The sequence below is a fragment of the Chiloscyllium punctatum genome, chromosome 26 (genome assembly GCF_047496795.1).
Source record: "Chiloscyllium punctatum isolate Juve2018m chromosome 26, sChiPun1.3, whole genome shotgun sequence".
NCBI classification, from domain to species: domain Eukaryota; kingdom Metazoa; phylum Chordata; class Chondrichthyes; order Orectolobiformes; family Hemiscylliidae; genus Chiloscyllium; species Chiloscyllium punctatum.
The window spans coordinates 80,375,690-80,399,045 of NC_092764.1; the positions used below are offsets into that span (position 1 = coordinate 80,375,690).

At 38.5% G+C, this 23,356-nt stretch overlaps 1 protein-coding gene across 2 annotated transcripts in view; it reads left to right on the forward strand.

Annotated features, from left to right (window-relative positions):
- mbtps1 (membrane-bound transcription factor peptidase, site 1) overlaps positions 1-23,356 on the forward strand; it is a 120,185-nt gene that overhangs the window by 40,510 nt on the left and 56,319 nt on the right. The window contains exons 4-8 of one of the 2 annotated variants that reach the window (XM_072547796.1): positions 5,469-5,672; positions 10,919-11,029; positions 13,916-14,025; positions 18,041-18,157; positions 19,686-19,753. In XM_072547796.1, coding sequence (XP_072403897.1) covers positions 5,469-5,672; positions 10,919-11,029; positions 13,916-14,025; positions 18,041-18,157; positions 19,686-19,753 — 610 coding nt within the window. The remainder of the gene's footprint in view (positions 1-5,468; positions 5,673-10,918; positions 11,030-13,915; positions 14,026-18,040; positions 18,158-19,685; positions 19,754-23,356) is intronic. The other variant, XM_072547797.1, reaches the window with a different exon arrangement.

Below are 23,356 nucleotides of genomic sequence, written 5' to 3' on the forward strand. Positions count from 1 at the left end.
GCTGGGACTGTTGTCCCTGGAGCGTCGGAGGCTGAGGGGTGACCTTATGGAGGTTTACAAAATTGAGGGGCATGGATGGGGTAAATAGACAAAGGTTTTTCCCTGGGGTCGGGGAGTCCAGAACTAGAGGGCATAGGTTTAGGGTGAGAGGGGAAAGATATAAAAGAGACCTAAGGCGTAACTTTTTCACGCAGAGGGTGGTACGTGTATGGAATGAGCTGCCAGAGGAAGTGGTGGAGGCTGGTACAATTGCAACATTTAAGAGGCATGTGGATGGGTATATGAATAGGAAGGGTTTGGAGGGATATGGGCCGGGCTCTGGCAGGTGGGACTAAATTGGGTTGGGATATCTGGTCGGCATGGCTGGGTTGGACCGAAGGGCCTATTTCCATGCTGTACATCTCTATGACTCTAGGTAGGAGACCAGAATTGCATGCAATATTCCAACAGTGGCCTAACCAATGTCCTATACAGCCGCAACATGACCTCCCAACTCCTGTACTCAATATTCTGACCAAAAAAAGAAAGCATACCAAACGCCTCCTTCACTATCCTATCTACCTGCGACTCCATTTTCAAGGAGCTATGAACCTGCACTCCAAGGTCTCTTTGTTCAGCAACACTCCCTAGGACCTCATTAAGTGTATAAGTCCTGCTAAGATTTGCATTCCTGAGAATCGAATATAGGTTATACATTATTGTTCTCCTATTTCATCACCAATTGCTTGATTTCAGGAGTACTACATGGACAGTTTTATTTTTCCTAAATATATACTTATGAATGCATATATTTGGACCATTAAAACAACAAATTATTTTGATTCTGATTTTGAAAAGTACCATCAAATGCGCTTTGGAGCAATTGACAGGCAATTCTAGAATTGCAACGGAAAATCCTTTTCCTTTTGCATTCCTACACTCTAAAGATGAAGGCTAATAATGTGGACAGTCTGTTTTAATTTTATACTTTACTGTTAGTTTGAACCCTCACATTTGTGACTTTAGAGACTTGAGAATCAGTTCTGCAGTTGCAAAGAAAATTTGGCCACAGGGTGGGATTAAAAAGTTTCCAGGCTGTGGCTTTACATTTTTGGATCATCAGTCACAGAGCCAGATTGGAAGCAGTTTTGCGATTTCACCGCTGTCTGTAACCCACAACTTTAAAGATTCAATTTGCAATAACTACAGGAATTGCAGATGATCCCTCAAATTTAATTTTGCCAACTATCGGGGAAAAACTAGAAAAACAGTGCTGCAAACGGAAAACAAGCAGTGCCTTTAGAGTTAAAATTTCAGATCAATGATCTTTCATGAGAACTGAGACAAGCCTTTTAATGGTTTAAAAGAAAGTACTGAATTGGTAAAGAGCAAAAGAGAAGGTCTTGTAATGGGATGGAGGGCTGGATTTATTTAACTGACAAAAGAGACAATGGTGTATGGCAAAAAAGAACAGTACTGGGACAATAAAGAAGCAAGTTGATAAAATATATTTCAAATTTAATGTTAATATTGACCAGAAAGACAACAGGAGAAAGTGAGGACTGCAGATGCTGGAGATCAGAGCTGAAAAATGTGTTGCTGGAAAAGCACAGCAGGTCAGGCAGCATCCAAGGAGCAGGAGAATCGACATTTCGGGACTAAGCCCTTATTCAGGCCGAAACATAGATTCTCCTGCTCCTTGGATGCTGCCTGACCTGCGCTTTTCCATCAACACATTTTTCAGAAAGACAACAGGAACAATTGTATGTGTGCACCTAGCCCACTGTTAGTTGATGATACATCTGTAAATGCTCCTGAAGCTTTGCTGATCAATAGGGGAGGTTTAAATTTGTCAAGTCCTGTGTAGTCTGTCTACCTCTGCATTGGAATCTGCAATGTTAGCATTGTATGTCGTCATTAATTCTGTCAAGTACAATACAATAAGAATTCCACATTGCATTTCAGTGTAGCACATTAAAAAGAAGTAATTGGCTATCAACAACATATTCCAGACCCAACTGTAAATGTAAAGATAAAATTCCTATAGTCCTTCTGGACCATTGTGCTGCTCCAAGCCAACCAATTGAGTTAACCAACAAAACTCAATGAGGGGATTGCAGTCTCAAAGAGGATTTCTGTAAATGGGATCTTTTTAGGTTAGTTTCACTTGTGAAGGGAAGTTTGAACAGAGCCCACTTAGCTCCATTCATTGATAATTGGACTTTTAATCTGTGTTGTCATTTTGAGTCTCACATTGGGTCATTAACTTTTTCTTTTGTGTTTAAATTATTTTTATTTTTTTTTAAAATCAAGTGTCTTTAAATTCATCTCAAATTCTTCATATTGCAAATTGAGAATCTCGTTTGCTGAAATTCCTGATGAATTATTTTCACTTAGTAAATTGTCAGAAGCATGTTTTGCATGGGAGCTAAATGGTAGTTGCATATTAGTGCAGTTACAAAATTTTAAAAACTGTGTTGGCTAAAGTATACTTTGAAAGTTGGTTAAAAAGCGAGATAGGAACATAGAACAGGAATAAACCATTCAGCTCCTCTAGCCTCCTCGCCATGGCTGATCTGTGGCCTAACTCCATATGGCACCTTGGGCTTACACTCCCTTGATACTCTTGCTTAATAAAACATTGTCTGCCTCTGATTTAAATTTAAACAATTGAATTAGCATCAAGTACCATTTGAGGAAGAGAGTTTCAAACATGCACTGCTCTTTGTGTACAGAAGTGCTTTCCAGCATTACCCTTGAATTTGTTTTGGTCACCTTCAGCCTCCTACGCTCCATTCAGCGGTTTATAAAATCATGAAGGGCAGGGCAGGGGAGTCCAAGACTAGAGGTTTAAGGTGAGAGAGGAAAGATTTAAAAGGGACCCAGGGGCAACTTTTTCACGTAGAGGGTGATGGTGTATGGAATGATCTGCCAGAGGAAATGGTGGAGGCTGGTACAATTACAACATTTAAAAGGCACTGGATGGGTATATGAAGAAGAGGAGTTTAGGCAGATATGGGCCAAGTGCTACCAAATGGAATTGTATCGGTTTAGGATATCTGATTGGCACAGACCAGTTGAACTGAAGGGTATGTTTCAGCCGATGACAATGACTTTATAATTCTTCGACTGTGACATCTAGTTAGAGAATCTTCAATCAGTGGAAACAGTTTACCTTTATCTATCTTGTCTTTCCCTGTTAATGTCCTGAAGACCTCAAATAGGTCAGCCCTTTAACCTTCTATATTCTAGGGAATAAACGGCTAATTTTTCCTCAAACTTAATCTCTGAATTTCAGGTATCATTCTTGTAAACCTGTGTTGAACTCACATCAGAGCTAAAACACCCTTCCTTAGGTGTGGTGTCCAGATCTGCTCACAGTACTTTATGACGAGTCTAACAAGGATGTTATGTAACCATAGGATAGAAGTTGACAGGTGAGCAGTGGTGGATATGAAGTATGTATTTCATACTGCTTAAAAAATATATTTCATTGAGAGTGAACTACATTGCAAGAAGGATGAAACTTCTAGGTAAGGAAGTTGGGGTTAGTGTCAAGTTAAAGGAAAAGGTGTGCAGTGTTGGAAAAATTAGTGATAGACCAGAAGTTTGGGAACTTTCAGAAACTAAAGCAAAGGAGAACTGAGGAGGAACAAAAATAGATTAAAAGTAAACAGGTGAGAAACATAAAAAGAGCTTCTGCAAGTACATGAAAAAGAAAATAAATGATCCCTGCTGGATGAGACTGGGCAATTTAATAATGAAACCAAGAAGTGTCTGAGACCTGAACAAAAAAAGTTGTATCCATTTTCACAATGAAAGGCATGAAAGCACCCTGATTTTAATGGAAAAACCGAGAGTGTAAAGGCAGGGAAAACTTAAAACAATCACTGTCACTTAAGGATAAAGGACTAAGCTAACTACTGGACAAATTTCTAGGACTAAAGACTGACTTGTACATGAGATCCTTTTAGGTTCTTTTAAAAAAAGTGCCTGCAAAGATTGGAATGCATTGGTTGTAATCTGCTATAATTCCCTAGATTCTGGTAGTGCCCCTATGGGAAGCTACAAATATAGCACTTCTATTCAGGGAAGGAGGGAGACAGTACTCAAGAACAAACTATTTACCCTAATGTCTGTAATTGGGAAAGCACTGGAATCCATTATTAAGGAATTAATAGCTGAATATTTTATAAAATTGACTGTTTGTTTGCATTACAATGTGCTTTTATGAAAAGAAAATAGTATGTGACAAATTTAGTGGAGTTATTTGAGTGGATCAAAAGGGATATATACATGTAGGGTATTTCGATTTTCAAAATAATTTTGATATGGTAGGGTTGTAGAAAGATTACGGTGGGTGGCACGGTGGCACAGTGGTTAGCACTGCTGCCTCACAGCGCCAGAGACCTGGGTTCAACTCCTGACTCAGGCGACTGACTGTGTGGAGTTTGCACATTCTCCCCTTGTCTGCGTGGGTTTCCGCCGGGTGCTCTGGTTTCCTCCCACAGTCCAAAGATGTGCAGGTCAGGTGAATTGGCCATGCTAAATTGCCCGTAGTGTTAGGTCGGGGGGTAAATGTAGGGGGTTGTGCTTCGGCGGGTCGGTGTGGATTTGTTGGGCCGAAGGGCCTGTTTCCACACTGTAAGTAACCTAACCTAATTATTCAGGAGGCTTTTAGGGCAGCATGGTAGCTCAGTGCTTAGCACTGTTGCCTGACAGTGCCAGGGACCCAGGTTCAATTCCAGCCTCTGGTGACTGTTTGTGTGGAGTTTGCATGTTCTCCTTGTGTCTGCATGGGTTTCTCCCGGGTGCTCCGGTTTCCTTCCACAGTCCAAAGGTGTGCAGGTTAGGTGGATTGACCATGCTGAATTGCCAGTAGTGAGCAGGGATGTGCAAGCTAGGTGGATTAGCCATGGTAAATAAGGGGTTATGGAGTACGGTGAGATGCTAACAGGAAGCGGAAGATATGGTAAATGAATTGAATTCAGAAGGGCAAACTAACTGGCAGAGTACTACCCGGATTAGTGGACCTTAATAATTTTGCTATCTATATGAATGGCTTGGATGGAGATAAAGTGTATTTTGGTCAATGACACAAAGATGGATAGGGAAGCATGTTGAGGTGGATATTCTCTGCAAAGGTGCAGAGATAGGTTAAGTAAATAGTAAGTGTTTGGCAGATGGAGATTTATGGAGAAACTGCATTTGAGTGGTTTTGTTGAAATTCTTGCTGAATTGCTGCAATACATCATTCAGATAACAATGTGTATAATGATAACAACAAACACTCTTTGACACTGTTGAAAAACTGTTACATCTTTGTATTTTTAAAATCAGTTTTCCTGTTGCTTTAAAACAGTATTTAAATTGGTCTAATTTCAAGCTTTTGAATAAGTTGAATTAAAAAATGGCCTTTTTTGCAGATCAGGTCAGAATGATGTTTCCTGTCATACTAGACATTAAATGTATGTTTGTTTCTGTTGCAGCAGACTCGGCTGCGCCATGCAATGATAGTCGATGGACACAGAAGTGGCAGTCTTCAAGACCCCTCAGGAGAACCAGCCTCTCCCTGAGCTCTGGATTCTGGCATGCTACAGGCAGGCATTCAAGCAGACGCCTGTTGAGGGCTATCCCTCGGCAGGTAGCTCAGACACTGCAGGCAGATGTATTATGGCAGATGGGGCATACAGGTGCGTAGAGGATTAGTTGGTAAGGCCACGTAGCTGGCTGAACAACCTCATGTTCGATCATGTTGAATTGAAAACACCGGAAGGAAGCAGATTTTATGGATTAACTGTCTTCCTACAGTGTTTACAATTGGATACGCTCTGAATTCATTTTGCTTTCCAAAACAATTCTGGAACACCGCTATTAATTAGATATCATTCTAAGGGAGAGAGATTTATAATGATGATGACTTCTACTGGCTGTGTAGTCCCCTCCATCAAGTTAGAATGAGTTATAAGTACCAAGTGTTGAAGATGCTGGAAATCATAAGTAAAAGCCAACAGTCTGGAAGGAATTAGCAGGGTTGACCGTAACTGTGCACAAAGAAACGGTTAAGGTTTCATATTGATGAGTTTTTGTCAGAACAGTTTTGCAATGCAAGTGCATTTTAGTGAGTCATTGTTTTGCAAGTTGCTATAGCCATAAAGCTTAGGATTTAAATACAAGCTGTTCTTCTATAACACGTGTTTTGCAAGCGTGAATTGGCTATAATGCAGTTGATGAATTGTGGATGATGTTTGCAGAACTTTCTGTTGAACAGGTAAACTGAGTTTTCCATAGTGCGATTTTCTATAGAGTCAGGTTGCAGAGAAGCACACTGTCACGATATAGCAGAACAATCACCATTTGGAAACCAGTAACTATACAAAATGTATTTATATTCACAAGAACTCTATCCATACTTTGTGAAACCTGATCTAAATGTGCTTTGGTAAACCTTTTGAAAATAAGTTTAACCTATAGTTGTGTATACCTTCTGTATAATAAGCATTTGTGTCATCCTATGACCATTGATAGCAAATGCACTGATTTATTTTTGTTGTCAATAGTAAAAACTGTGTAAAATGTCCCTAAAATTCTTTTATGGCTTTATCAGCAAAATACCACAATTTCTGAGGTGCCATTAATTCCTTGGATTGCTTGTCATTTATGGCTGTGATCACTAAATATATACATTACTAGTTTGGTTGAATTATGCTTCAAATGTATTTTTTAGGAAGAATTTTTATTAACCTATCCAAGTCTTGTTTAATGTAAAACTTCAATCGTCGTTTGTAATGTAGTAAAGTGGCTCAAATAGAACCTGATAACTTCATATGTAAAAATATTTTAGACTTCAGACTTCTTAAATTTTGAGAATAAATTTAAGGCGCTTGTTAGAAGAAATCTATTTTAAATTTAAAAAAAATTAAGAGTACTACATGACAACAAGCTTGTCATCTATGGATGTGCAGGTTAGGTGGATTGGACAAGCTAAATTACCCGTAATGTCCAGGGATGTGCATGCTAGGTGAATTAGCAATGGGGATGCAGGGTTACAGCGATATTGTCTGAGTAGGGGAGGGGTACCTGTGGGTGGGATGCTCTTCTGAGGGTCGTTGTATATATAATAGGTTGAATAGCCTGCTCCCATACTGTGTAGGGCTTCAATGATTCTATGAAACAGACCATGAGAAGCAAATGTGAGAATGTGCCCCAGTGTGTAAGGTCACATTTTAAGATTATTGATTTTGCGTTAGATTAGGTGCCAGCTAATATCTGAAATGCAAAGGTCTAAAATCTGATTGTTTAACATTTTCTACATTATTTCTTGAATTCAAGAAGCGTTGCTACTTAGTCAAATTCTATGTTTTGAATGCAGTACTGTCATTTCACTGCAATTTTGTTTGGCATATTATTCAAAGTATTTATCACTCTTTGCATTAAGTTCCTTAAGGTTGTGTGTTTTGTCTATAGTCAAATAATTGAGGTTCTAGCATTTCTGTAATATTTTGCTTCAAACATTCATGGGCTATCAAGTACCATTCAACTTTTGCTCAAATTTCTGCACCAACTTATCTTTTTGCTCCCGTTGCTTTTCAATTGTCTGATTATACTCATTTAAGCAAATTCTTCAAAACATTAAATTTAACCACAAACTTAGCTAATTTACCTTGGAAATACTTTGAACCGTTTTACACTGGTGACCTTTTCTTTAGAGCCTGAGATTGTGGTTTTATTCGATTTTTCAGAGTTAGTGATGTTTACCTCTTTCTGGCCCTTGAACAATAAATGATGTATGTAAACTATTTCTTTTGTTCAGAAATCTTGTACTTTCCAGATATAATCTGAACTGCCATGCCTTTGGCGTCTATTCTATTATTGCTTATGGCTTCCTGGACTCTGAACCTTTGCAGGCACACACTGGATAAGATCTATCTGGACATGGCTGACAGTGACTGTCACAAAACTATTTGTTTCATGTGGAAAGTGTTTCCAGCAATATTGAATTATTATATTGCATGTGGTTTGAAGGATGCTTAATATTAATAATTGTGCATCATTTCAGGACTTATTAGTAACATGGTGTTGATTAATTTTAACCTCTTGAAGTTCACATCAGAGAATGTGATAAAAGCATGTACGCCGTCTCTTCATAAAATGCCTAAAAGCCTTGCATAATCCAATTTATTAAAAAAAAACCACAGCTGTTTTGCTGAATTAGTAAGCATGCTCTTTGCCAGACTCCGAGATGAAGCTAAGGCAGAAATTTGGGACCAAAGCTATCATAGCAGGATCAATAGCACCCTAGTGTTATCATCAAGGAACTTGTATAAAAATTGGATAGCTGTTAATTGACTAGGTCTAAAATCTGAGCTCTCACTGGCTTTGCTTCACAATTATTTTCATGACCAAAATGATTGTGCAAATATGTAATTATGTTTGGATGTTTAATAGCATGTGTTGCTGATAAAGCTTAAGGCTTTGAACAATGGGTCTACACATTATGCTGTCTTTTGATCATCAATTGTAGTGAAATTATACTGATTTCTCTTTTTTTTTCCTCTTCACTGCTCCCTGCCCGTCCCACCACCAAAGTCTGACTGCTTGCTTGTTAGACTTGCCATTATTAGTATTATTAAAGATGCTACTACAAAAGCAAAAGGGTTTGAGATTTTGGAAGGTTGTAGCTCAGGTCTTATATCAGATTGTAAGTTTGCTCGCTGACCTGTTGGGTTTGATCTCAGAATTTTGTCGCCATGGGAGGTAAATTCATCAGTGAGCCTCCGGTGAAGCACTGGTATTCTGCCCCACTTGTTATTTGTGTCTTGATTTGTTGTAGCTGATATCATTTCTGGTCCTGTTTCTGAGAGGTTGATAAATGGGGTTCAATGTTTGTTAATGGAGTTCCGGTTTGAATGCCAGGCCTCTAGGAATTCCCACATAGTCTTTATTTAGCCTGTTCCAGTCGAACTGATATCCCTCTTCGTCTGTGTATATGGATACCAGTGATAGTTGGTCATGTCTTTTGGTGGCTAGTTTCCTGCCCGTCTACCCAACATTATTTAAAAGTGCCTCAACACACTGCAGTACCCAGGAATTATGAGAAGCTGAGGAACAACACCTGTACAACGTATTCCGGAACAATGGTTAAGCGTAGTCTGCTGATTCCTGCACAACAGACTTAACCTGGAAGACACAACACGCCCAGAGACTCTAGCCACCCTGCCATGCATCTAAGACCTATCAGAAATGATGATCAGACTATTACTAAGACCCATAGGCATCATGCTGGCCCACCAACCTACCACTACACTGAAACAGCTCCAGATGACTTTAAAGGACCCTGTACCCACAGTCAGCAAAAGGAATGTCATACACAAAATACCCTGCAAGGATTGCAACAAACATTACAATGGACAGATAGGCAAGAAACTAGCCACCAAAAGACATGACCAACTATCACTAGTATCTTTACACACAGATGAAGAGGAACACCAGTTTGATTGGGACAACATATCCATTCTGGGACAGGCTAAACAAAGACACGCACAGGAATTCCTAGAGGCCTGACATTCAAACTGGAACTCCATTAACAAACATAGATTTGGATCCTGTTTTCCAATCTCTCAGAAGCAGAACTGGAAATGATATCACCTACCACAACAAACCAAGACACACAAACAGCAAGTGAGACAGATCACCACACTTCACCGGAGGCTCACTGATGATGTTACCTAGCATTGTGACGATACGTCTGAGAACAAACCAACCAGCTCAGCAAGCAAACTTACAACCCAAAAGTGTTTATGTTTACAAATGTACTTATTTCCTCGTAGCACTGTGATAATGATTCACACTGTGCTTCAAATTGGTACTAAAGTCTGGAATTATGAATTGGACAAGAAGTGACTCAGGAGAAAATATGGAGGGAGATTCGTTTTTTATTTTAGGGGGTGTCCTGGGCTAAATATCAGAGCCACCTCTTCAAATTGTTACTGCAGTAGTTTTTGGAGTTGTACAAAAAGAACCGGCTGCACTAAATTACATATCCATCAGGGGCAGTGTCTGATATGTTATTTCCAAGCTGCTACCGAATTGGTCTCCTCTTGTTTCTCTTTGCAATTGTTAATAATATATTGCTTATGTAAGCTGAGACATTTCAAATTTAGTGTGAAGTCTAAATTATTCATACGTAGTCATGTCTTTGATGTAGATCCTAATGTAACCGTGGGCAGATAACTAGACTAAAGAAGCCGTCAAGTTGATTGTGGTTGGTGTCCAACAGGAAATCACTAACAATAGCATTGTAACTATATGTTCCATCAAGGCCAGAATTGCTTGGAATTTTAAATAAAACCAGTTTAAAAAGGTACTTACCAGAACACGTGGACCTCCCTCATGCTGTTAATCCAACATTGCTACAATTATTCAACTCTTCTTTCAAAGTCTTCGCTATCTGGTTGATGCTTTGTAATGACAAAACTGAAACAAGTTTTTTTAAGTGCATGCGTCTTACTGAGTAGGCATCCTATCAATCCATATATAACAGCCTGCTTTGAAAATTCTTATCCTGCTTTGACAAATTCTACCACAAAAGATGGGGCTTACCAAAACGTGAGAAAAAAATTGGCATCATTCTGGAAAGAATGCTATGGGTGGTTCTTTTTTTAAAAAATAAAATCAGGGTCTGCGCATGCACCAAAAACCAGTCAGTTCTTCCTTCATAATTTAATTCTGTCCATTTGTTTTTGAACTGTATTATTTAGAGACTACAGAGGGTAGAAATATGACCTTTTCCCACCTACAGCCATTGAGCTAAAGTTATTGAGTGTGCACAGTGGGGCAATCAGTTTTTGAAGCAAAAGGTTCGTATTTGAATATGACCTGCTGTGTAGTTGACTATAACTGTGTGTAGACTCAGTTTGGATTTTGATCATGTTTCCAGGTGTTGGTGTGAAAGTAGCAGTGTTTGATACAGGACTTAGTGAAAAACATCCCCACTTCAAGAATGTGAAAGAGAGGACAAATTGGACCAATGAAAAAACTTTAGATGATGGTATGTACACGTGAATTATGTAAAACGTGTATCACCGGTTTATGGATGTGAAGAAGTGTTTGGAGTAAATTTATCTTTCAATATATGTTTTCTTATTGTGAGCTGTTTTAGATATGTGCATAAGATTTTTACAAACATTACAAAAACATTTTCAATATGTATTGCTTTATATGATGTAACTATCCCCCGATAATTTTTATGAAAAATGGAAAGACCTAATACCATTGGGTAAGGACTATTCATCTGCATTGACAATCTGAGATTTAATTTGAGTGTCAGCAGAGACAAAAAAAAAGCAAATCCATTATTTGTTTGTTTTTGTTTCACCCTGCCATCCTACATTTTGCTTGCTATGGATTATTATGCCCTCGTTCCTCAGGATGTTGTGGAAGACTGCATGGAGTTCCTGTTCACTGCAAGCTTTTTCTAAGCTTTCAATTCTGATGAACAGGTTACCAGGGCCGTGTCACTGATCCCAGTGTGTCTAAATTCTTTCAGTATTTGATTGAGTAATATTTATCTATTATAATCTATGTCCCCTCTTAAAAATACTCACACCAGTGTTTTTTTTTAAATATATCTTTGGAACAGAGTTTTCTGTTCTTGCATCCTATTTCTCTTATTTCCAAGTGGTTGGTTTTCATTGTAGTCCTTTAATCTCTGAAGTGTTCTGAAAAGTTTTCTGTGCACAAACAGTACTATATAAATGTAAGTTGAGATTTTATTCAGATTAGTCAAAGAGCAGTTAAGAACAGTGATAGCCAACTTCTCAAAACTACATGCCCAATGATGCAACACAAGACATGGTATTCATAAACTAGAATTAAAATTTGATTGAAAACTGTAAGCTTCTAAAATACACTAACTGGATGGACCAGAGCTGCTTTCCTCACCTTTCCCAAATTACTACAAATTTAGTAGAAGTAAACATAAACATCACTTCCATCCGTATTGCATAAACTTAGCTTTGGGGAGACAACGTCATGGCCATTATATGCATGATCTGTGGGGCTGCCTTCTCTGAGGGAATTGTGCTAAATCTGCTCAAAGGTGCTGCATAAATTTATTTCTCTCCCAGTATTTTTGGTTTGTTTTACTTAACTTTTTTAAACCTGATTGGAGAGGTTTAGTTAAGTTCTGCATTAAAATGTCTAAAAAATAAGCACTATTGCAGTTTCTTTTAAAGTGATAACTTCAAAATTGTTGAAGCTAAAATAATTGGTTGCCATCTAATTTGGCACCATGAGTAACAAGGAGGTTCAGTGATTAAAAACTGAAATAACATATCATTTGAATGGAATGACTTGAAATAATTTAGCTTTAGAATTGGGTTTAAAAAAAAACCAAGCCAGTACAGCTTGACTTTCTCTAAGTTGCACCATGAGCAACAAGAAGTCAACCACGGTCTGGGGCTTGAGTCACAATGGGACAGGTGAGATAAGTATGGTAAGCTCCTTTCTGTGAAAGACATTAATGACTATCCAGCAGTTTTCACAGTTACGTTTTCTTGGATTGCCCTAAACTACCAAGTTCAATCAAATTAATTCTGCAACCTGAGTTTGAAAGCTCAGATCTGGTATTCTCGTCCCGTTGTCAGATTCCGAGCTACTGTACATGTGAATAAAGAGGAATAGACTGTATTTTGTTTCAAAAAAATGCAAAGATCTTTGAGGTACTCAGGATCCACAACAGAGTAGGGATAGCCTGTGAAAAAAAGCATTTCAGATAACACACAAATCCAAGTTTCTGTATGAGAACGCAGCTCAATGTAATTATAGATCATTAGGTTTTTATTGTCAGTGGCTATAATCAGTCACTTGCTATTACATTTTATTCAGTAGAACCATCATTTATTGGGAAGTTATTTTCCAAATAGAGAATGGTTTTCCTGCTGCCGGCTTGATATTGCAAATTCTTCTGAGACAGTGGTGCAGGCTGGACTATCATTTATATTGTTCTACATCCAAATATGAAAAAGACAGATGAGTAATTTTCTTAGAATTGTTGCAACTATTGAATGGTTACAAAATTTTGATCTGCACTTTTTTATGCTGAAAATAGTTCTGTTCTTGAACTAACTGAGAAATAGTTCTGTAAACTTGAACTTTGCTCAGCTGGCCTATTGCTGTATGTGTTGATTGAAACTTTTCAAGAGGCTGGTTAGTAGCTTTAACAGTTTTCTGGGGAGGTAACTTCATATTCCCATCTCGCTTTGAAAATGCATGACACGTATGCTTCTCGATGTAAGCATTTCATCAATGATGGCTTGCCAGGCATTAGTAAGGAGATGGTGTGCATTTTAATTTGTTCTAATACATAGACTAATTAATTAAATAACAGAAAGCATCATCACCTTTATAGTGCAGTAACTTTCTTTGACTGTTGGTGTTGTAACACAAGTGACATGTGCCTGAAGAAATATAATTTTCAATATTTTAGTTATGTCTTCATTGCATCTGTTTGTTTCAATTCTGTTAAAATTTGCCTTTTGAATGTGTAAATTTGTATGAAAAGAATGGGAGGGGTCTTTGCTGCAGTGTTTGCTGACTTGAGAGGTGGCAAATTCCTCTGTGGACAGAATCTGCAAAGAGATCTCAGACAGAATTGTGGGGTATTCAGAGTTCTACTCTTTCTGCAATAAGCTATGCTGGGATAAGAAATGACTTCATGTAGGGTCTAATACCGTGATGCTATGTCTGTGCCATCATTGAGCATTACATTTTGAGATTTCTTCTTTGAAGATTTAAGTTCTTTTTAGTTATGGTAAGGAAAAGGAAGAAACAATTTTCCCGCATTTGAACATATCAAATGGGAGAAGATATTCATTGCTGATGATATTTCATCCACCTTGAAACTATATCTTTCTTTGCTTTTTGTTGATGTTAGGCTTAGGGCATGGGACGTTTGTTGCAGGAGTGATTGCCAGCATGCGAGAATGTCAGGGGTTGGCACCAGATGCAGAGTTGCACATTTTCAGAGTCTTTACGAACAATCAGGTAACGTGTTCTCACTTTTCATTCTCCTCTGACCTTGTTATTATGAGGAATGGGTTTCAGGAAAAGTTTGCAAAGTGATCTTTGCTGCAGAAGAAATTGTAATTGTTATTATTGCTAATGCTACAGAAAATCTTCTAAATTTTCTTGTCACAATAGAATAATAATCAGAACATAAGCTAAAGCTAATCATGCAGTTTTCCAAATTTGTACAATGTTGTTATTTGCTACATATCACAAGTCAATAGTTCATCTGATGATTTATCTGCATTGACAAGATAATGCATAGAGAGTTTCCTTAGCAAGTTTGGTGATTAAGCTACTGAACACTTCTTTACTGTGGTCGTACAAAAACGGTCTGTTTTTAATGTGAATAAACCATTTCGTCCTACAGGGTGAATAGACCAATTGTTTGACCTGGCTGGATCTTTCGAAGTACATGTCTTGTTTATGGATGTCTAGAATGTGACATTTTTAATCTGTTTAGTTCTGTGATGTCCAAAATCAAGTCCAAAATCTTAAATTTGTAAAGCTTGGTGAGAGAAACTAGTGAAGCAGACTTAAACATGGGTAAACGCATAGGCATCAAGTTACTTAATTGCCCGTTTATCAGTAGAAAAGCAGAGTATGATTTTTTTGCATTGCTAAGTATCCTAAAACTGGTTCCTATTTCTTAGGAACTACTGGTAAGATCAAAGTGTGTATAAGGTTTGAAATACTTCGCGACTGACTGGTTATTTATTATCTGTTTTCCTGTTGGACAATGGCCAGAGGAATTTGCTTTTACAGTGCAAATTTGTATTGGGGTGTGCTTTATTTATGCGGAGTTGTAATATTCAAAATATTAGGTACATTCTGATTATTTGACCTTTGAACCATAAGTAGATTGTATTGTATATTTGAATGATCTTCTAGTTTTAACAGAACTTCTGCTTTTTATTGTTCATCTCATTTGTCATCATGAAACGTTGGCTTTGTTTTTACTGCATGCATATCTCTAACAGCTGTAAAATAGTTTTGGCCTGCCATTTGCATTTGGTATGCAGATTCATTCAAGTTTGTTAAGGACAGTATCTTAGCTTTGCCAATTTGTGTGTGCGTCAGTGAGGTGAGTACTCTTGAGTTATATTATTGGATAATTGCTAACCAGTTGTATCCTCATCTCTTTCCATTTAACTGCATATTTAAAAGTGATTCTTTTGAAAACTTAAAGGAAGGCTTAAGTTCCTAACTAAGCTAATACATTATTAGAATTGGAATCCTTGCAGCGTGGAAACAGGCCCTTCAGCCCAACAAGTCCACACCGACGCTCCAAAGAGCAACCCATCCAGACCCACTTCCCCCACCCCACCATCCCACGTTTACCTCTTGAATAATGCAGCTGACCTACACATCCCTGAACACTAAGGGCAATTTAGCATGGCCATTTCACCTAACCTGCACATCTTTGGACTGTGGGAGGAAACTGGAGCACCTGGCAAAAACCAGGTTGGAATTGAACCCAGGTCCGTAGCACTGTGAGGCAGCAGTGCTAACCACTGAGTCACTGTGCCGCCCCTTGGATTTGATTTGAGAGGAGAGGGGCTCCTTTCTCAATTTGTTTTATGATATAAAATATCTGTTAAGTATACAATACACGAGATAGTAGAAAATGTCTTGGGAGTATTTAAGTAGCAGCTCTGAATTGTGTTGGAGAATAGGTAAATTATGAATGTTCAGTTACTTCTGAGTAGATTTCTGTTCTTTCTGTCTACTGGGAAAGTGATGGAAGCGGCCATTGAAAATGGCATTGATCGTGTCACATGCACTTTTAGTCTGGAGTGGAACAGTGCTAAAATGAAAAAAATGCTATGTGTACATCCCCGGTGTTAAAGTGGCGTTACTTTAAAATGAGATCTAAAAGAACTTGTGGTTTTATTCATTTGTATTTATAGAGTTGTAGGAATGTACAGCACGGAAACAGATCCTTCGGTCCAACTTGTCCATGCTGACCAAATATCCTAAATTAACCTAGTCCCATTTGCCATATTTTGGTCCATGTCCATCCAAAGCCTTCCTATTCATGTACCCATCCTTTTAAATATCGTAATTGTACTGGCCTCCACCATTTCCTCTGGCAGTTCATTAGTTTTGGACTCTCCTACCATTGGGCGAAAGACTTTGGTTATTCATCTTATCCTTCCCCTCATGATTTTATAAACCTCTAAAAGATCATTCCTCAGCCTCCAACACTTCAGAGAAAATAGCCTCTGCAGTTCAAACCTGTCTCAGCAACCTCCTTATAAATCTTTTCTGCACGCTTTCAGGTTTCACATCATCTTCCCTATAGCATGGAGATCAAAATTGAGTGCAGTATTCCAAAAGTGGCCTCACCAATGTCCTGTATGACTGCAATGTGGCATCCTAACTGCTATACTCAATACACAGACCAGAAAAGGCAAAACTATCTTCTCTACCCTGTCTACCTGCAACTCCATCTTCAGGGAATGATGAAAGTGCACACCAGGATCTCTTTGTTTGGCAACACTCACCAGGACCTTACCATGAAGTATACAAGTTCCTTAACAGAATGCAGCACCTTACATTTATCAAAAGTAATCTTCATCTGACTGTCATCAGCCCATCTGATGAAGGACCTGGGTAACCTCCTTGGCTGTCCACTATATCACTAATTTTGGTGTCATCTGCAAACTTAGGAACCACTCATCTTATAATTCATATCTAAATCATTCATATAAATGACAAAAAACAGTGGACCCAGCAGCAATTCTTGCTGCACACAGCTGGTCACAAGCCTCCAGTTCAAAAAGCTACCCCCCTCTGTCACAATCTGTCTGCTACTGGGGGCCGGAATTGGTTTAGGGCTCATAAGTGTATTCTTCACTTGGTGATCCATGAATGGCAAGTGCTTCAGTGTAGAGTAGTCTAATCAATGCCTAAGATAATTGTGAATGTTTGACTTGTGATTTTGGAGATGCAGGATTGTGGCAATTTCTTTTTGGATGTTTGAGCTAAATAGGTGTCTTCTATATCTTGTTAACACTATCTAATTAACAGAGCGTTGTTAGAGTTTGTGGAAGTTGCCTGTTTGGATTTTTAGGTAAAATCTACAAAGCGGAGGAAGAAAGAAAAAGTGAGGAAGAATTTAAAAAGGAAGTCTATATTTCCACATAACGTTGACTTTGAAGTACATGCCTGTACAATCTATTCTGAAATTATACTGTGATGTATGGGCTTGATTCTTCACCCTGATATTCCCAGGATAACTTGACAGCAAGAGCAACTCAACTGACATCTTGATATCAGTGGATTAGACTTGGTGTCATTTTTAAAATTTATATGATATTAGCTATTCACATATGAGGAAGTGGTAAATGAACATAAAATATCAAAATATTGAGTATAGCATGTCTGCCACCTGTTTCTTGTTGGTTCAGTTTCTGGCCAGTCGCCTTCATTGTACTTAATTTTGAAAGATGTTTGGTATGACTTTTTAAAATGAGTAATGATTGCAAGCAGTTGATTGGGGGGAGGAAACTCTCTAACTCCAAGCTACATGTCTGTCTTAAATTCAAATTTGTTAGTGAAATACCCTTTGGTTTATCCCCCAAAGGTTAGTAACTATCGATTTGTAGACTTGTTTTTTTTTCACATTTTCAAAGTAAGATAGCGAATGCTAAATTGTTGTTGTCTTGTATGAATTTATATTTGAGTTTTACTTGTTACAGGAAATTGTTATTGATTTTATTTGTCACTTGACAAGTTGTTTTTTTAACTCTGATTTCTCTCCACAGATGCTGCCAGATCTGCTGAGCTTTTCCAGCAATTTGATTTTGTTTCTGATTTCCAGCATCCACCTGTTCTTTTGGTTGTTATTTTGACTGACTGTTGAGCAACAGTTGAAGTAGGGAGAGATGCTGCAATAAATTTGTGAAGTAAAGGAAAAGATACCTAGTGTTTTACCGTGGAAGTAATGTAAGTTATGGAAATAAGTAGTTCTGATTTTGTTTTTAACTAGGTCTCTTACACCTCTTGGTTCCTGGATGCCTTTAATTATGCAATTTTGAAGAAGATAGATGTACTGAACCTCAGCATAGGTGGACCAGACTTCATGGATCATCCCTTTGTCGATAAGGTAGGTTTGAATGACAGATGGGTGGACAAAGTCATTCACTATTCGCATTAAGTTTTTGATTTAATTGTGCAGTATTTACTTTCTGAGGCCATATACCCTGTCTTTTGTATTGCAGAGTTTATGCAATAAAAATGTTTTGTATATGCCACATAACTGAGCACATTTGACATGTTGGGTTTGCTGGAGACTTGATGTGGGTGGTTCTAGAGTAGATAGAACTTTTTCATTCTAAACACATGGCTTCTCTCATGACCATTTGTCTTTCATTTGCCTATTATCTGCTAAGTGTGCATTTTCATTTCCCAGATAAATATTCTTTATGTAACTTGAATTCTGTGCCCCTTTGGTAATGTGACATGGTGGTATAAATTATAATTTCAAGGGTAGCTACGGGCAGGCAATGAATGCTGACCCCGCCAAAAATGTCCACATCCCATGAGTGAATTAAAACATATTGTGATCACAGCTGGATCAAGTTGCCTAGCCTTGAGGTTATTAATGAATCCTATTACATTATACAATGCCAGTCTTAATATAATCTCGTCACTTATGTGGAGACAGTGCAAAGAATATGTGCAAGGGTGACTTTAGACATTCACCAATGAATAATGAAGCGAGCTCGCCCCATGAAGGTCTTTAAATTATTAAAAGCTTTTGATAACATAGATGCAGAGTTTCCTTGAGTGGGAATGATCTCTCAACATAAGAGAGTCACCAAAAATCAAACAGAAAATTCAGAATTACTCAGGAAACAACATTACAGTTAAGAATGTGGAAATACCTATCTCGGTGTGGTTAGCACTAGTTATGGAACCACTTAGAGGAGAAGGGAAGAGAGGGCCATTCTGATATGGGAAGAGAAAGTAGACTTATTCTACTGAATATCCTGTTTCTGTAATGTGTAATTCAGTCCATTTAAAAGACTTCTGTTCTCAAACAATTAACTCTCTTTATCTGGCATGAAGTCCTAATTGTGATATATTTTCTGAAGATGTTTGTGTCAGTAGCCTGATCTGCGTATTTTCTTAATATTGTTCAAATAACGTTTAGAGTATTTTTCCATCCTGGTTTATCCTAATGAATGTTCCTATACAGAAACAATTAATCTTTGGAGTACTGGCAAATTCAAGAAGCCTGTAGGCGCCTTGACACAATAATGTTTTCAGTTCACACCCTGTTACTGAAATAAAACAGTGCCACATATCTAGGTATCAGCAGTAAGTTTAATACAACAATAATCTTATTCAACTCCAATAACGTTAGGTTTTTAAAAGATAACTGTTCAGTTTCTTTCTCTTCTGTTTTCCAAATATTTTCTCCTACCTAAAAATGTAAAAGTTTAACTTTTAGTGAATATATATTATCTTTTAATATTTGACTTTTTAAAATATTTTGGCTAATTTGTGCCTCTTGTAGAAATAAGTCTGGTGCGGATAGTATTGTGAAGAGCTAGTAGTAAAACATCTTTGGAAGATAGCGATAAATTTGCTGTTTAAAGTTTATTTGACAAACATCTTTGATTTTATAGGTGTGGGAGCTGACAGCTAATAAAGTGATCATGGTCTCTGCAATTGGTAATGATGGCCCCCTTTATGGGTGAGTTTGGTTTTCTTGACCTTAATGTTTCTGTTCAGGCATGTTGCTAAAACAAAAAAAAGTAATGGACACCTGAATTTTAAGTACTGGGAAGCAAAATGTATGGAACTACTATTGTTCAGGTGAATGAGATAAAAATTTGGCGACTAGATGTGCAGTCAGAATGGAAAACTTCTTCTGCCTGTGCATCATTGGTTAATTAAACAAAAATCATATTTGGACAGCATGGCAGATATTTTTTTGTGTGTGTCTAGAACCAAGAAAATTAACCTTCTGTTAATATTATCTGTAGATTTAATTGCTTGGTCAGAAATGAGGAAATGTGAATTTTGATCATATTCCACACCCTAAATGTGACGCAATTGGTGTAAGTATGTGAGTTGTGTTGTCTGTTTTAGTTCTTCAGGCAGTAGATGACTCTAACACATTAATTATACTTCTTAAATGGCACTTTTCACCAAACTCTCCTCCACCATGTTGTCTTGAGTAATGATGCTGTAAACCCTCTCACAGCCCATGCAGTGATATTTCATTATGTTCTGTGATTTTAAAAAAAAAATTACTGAATAGTTTTTGAATTGGAATTTTGAATGTTGAGGTCAGGAGGTTGAGGGGTGGAGCAGATTACAGTGTCAGAAAGGTGAGTGAAGATGTTCAGCAAGTCATTAAGTATGACCTTACAACATTCACAGAATATAAAATGGCTGAATTATGACTGAATCCAGTTTGGGCCTGTGAAATCTGACCCGCATTTAGCAGTAGCTCCTGAGGCAAGGATTCTGTTTATTGAAATAATTGGTCTTTATAAAGTCAGCAAAAGTTTGTGACTTGTTTTTGTTGGATACGCTTGCTGTAGTCTTCTGTTTAATTGTTAACATCCAAAAGTAGCTTGTAGATCATTTTGCGAATTCATTTGTAAAATTAGATCAGTTTGTGATATGGAAACGCTTCCAGAGCTGGGAAGTGACCAACAATGTTGTCTTATCACATTTGCTGAAGTTTAAAATTTTGAAATCTGAGGTGCAAGATTGTCTCTAATCAGCAGAAGTGACATAGAGTCATAGAGATGTACATCCTGGAAACAGACCTTTCGGTCCAACGAGTCCATGCCGACCAGAAATCCTAAACTAATCTAGTTCCATTTGCTAGCACATGGCCCATATCCCCCTCAACTCTTCCTATTCATATACCCATCCAGGTGCATTTTAAATGTTGTATTATACCAGCCTCCACCACTTCCTCTTGCAGCTCATTCCATACATGCACCACCCTCTGCATGAAAAAGTTCCTCCTTAGGTGCCTTTTAAATCTTTTTCCCTCACTTTAAAGTTCAGCCTTCGATGCTCGAAGAAAAATAGCCCCAGCCTATTCAGCCTCTTCCTATAGCTCAAACCTACCATTCCTGGCAACATTTTGGTAAATCGTGTCTGAACACTCCCAAGGACCTTATCATTAAGTGCATAAGTCCTGCCCTGATTTGCTTTACAAAATGCAGCACCTGATATTTAACTAAATTAAACTCCAACTACTACTCCTCGGCCCATCCCATTGTAATCTCATGTAACCTTCTTCACTGTCTACTACACTCCAATTTTGGAGTCACTTACAAACCTACTAACTGTACCTCCTATGTTCACATCCAAATCGATTATGTAAATGGCAAAGTATTGGACCCAGCACCGATCCTCGTGGCACTCCACTGGACACGGGCCTCCAGTCTGAAAAACAACCCTCCACCACCACCTTCTGTCTTCAACCTTTGAGCCAGTTCTGCATCCAAGTGGCTAGTTCTCCCTGTATTCCATGAGCTCTAATCTTGCTAATCAGTCTCCCCTGGGGAACCTTGTCGAAGGTCTTACTGAAGTCCATATAGATCACATCTACCGCTCTGCCCTCATCAATCCTCTTTGTTACTTCTTCAAAAAACTCAAGCTTGTGAGATACCATTTCTCCCACACAAAGCCATGTTGACTATCCCTAATCAATCCTTTCCAAATAAGTGTAAGAACATTTTTTTTCTGCTTCAGGTTTCCAATCCAAATTTTCCCCAAGAACCATGATCCTACTCTCTTGGATTCCATCCTTTAACCCTGACTCTTCTGACTAGCTGAAAGCTTTTCTTTTAGCTATCTGCAGGTGCTATTTAATGACTTTTCTGTTAATTGAAGTACAGTAATTTCAGTCAACTGCATGAAGGAAAATTGGACAGTAAATTTGCAGCAAATAAACAAGGACCTTTTACTTGTGAGTTTATAACTTCAGTAGCGACAGTTGGAGTAGCCTTGCTCAGTACCAGGTTTCTCAATACATTTTAGAAATTATAATTTCAATTCCACACTAGAGAATTTAGCATATTTTCAGCAGTTTCAGAGATGCTGTAATGTTGGAGTATTTGTGTTCTGAATGAGACTTTTAAGTAAAACTCCTTCTGTCTCATTTTAAAAGAGGGAGCAGATTAACGATTTCAAATCCAGGAGGAGCAGGACAGTTCTTCTGCTCTCTTGGCCACAAACAAAAGCTGCTTAAGGAGCAGTGAATCTGTGGTGTTCTGGAACATTTTATATGTAGACTGCTCAGCATAGTTTTGGACGATGTGAATTTTCCAGACTTAGACTTTCCATGACCTGAGAATGTGAAAGATACTAAAGTAGGCATTGAGGATTTGGATACACATGAATGAATGATAAATTTTAGTGCAAGTAAGTACCTAATATGACTGACTCATAGCTGGATATCTCGCACAGAATCTTCTTGTTATTCATGGAGATGAATTGCAAAGTTTTCCAAGTGACTGCTTGTAGGTTGTTTCTCCCATGGCATCTGAAACCTAATGTCTAGCTGTCTGTTAATGCAATTTATAGCTCGTGCCTTCTTTTGAGAAGGGTCACTACTGAAACTTGAGGGATATCTTTTCAGGTGTAATTCCAGTATTGCTTAACCACACACAGTTGCTCGCCAGCACAATGGTAATCAATTGCAAAGGATTTAATGTAGGTCTATACTGATTCCGCAGCCTTCACACACCCCTTCCCACCCTACTTCCTGCAAAAATGCCATCCTGTATTCATAATTCCTCCGCCTCCACCGTATCTGCTCCCAGGAGGACCAGTTCCACCACAGAACATACCAGATGACCTCCTTCTTAAGAGACCGCAATTTCCCTTCCCACGTGGTTAAAGATGCCCTCCAATGCATCTCGTCCACATCCCGCACCTCTGCCCTCAGACCCCATCCCTCCAACTGTAATAAGGACAGAACTCCCCTGGCGCTCACCTTCCACCCTACCAACCTTCACATAAACCAAATCATCCGCCGACATTTCCGCCACCTCCAAACAGACCCCACCACCAGGGGTATATTTCCCTCCCCACCCCTTTCTGACTTCCGCAAAGACCGTTCCCTCTGTGACTACCTGGTCAGGTCCACACCCCCCTACAACCCACCCTCCCGTCCTGGCACCGCAGGAATTGCAAAACCTGCGCCCACACCTCCTCCATCCAAGATTCTAAAGGAGCCTTCCACATCCATCAAAGTTTTACCTGCACTTCCACCAATATAATTTATTGTATCCGTTGCTCCCGATGCGGTCTACTCTACGTTGGG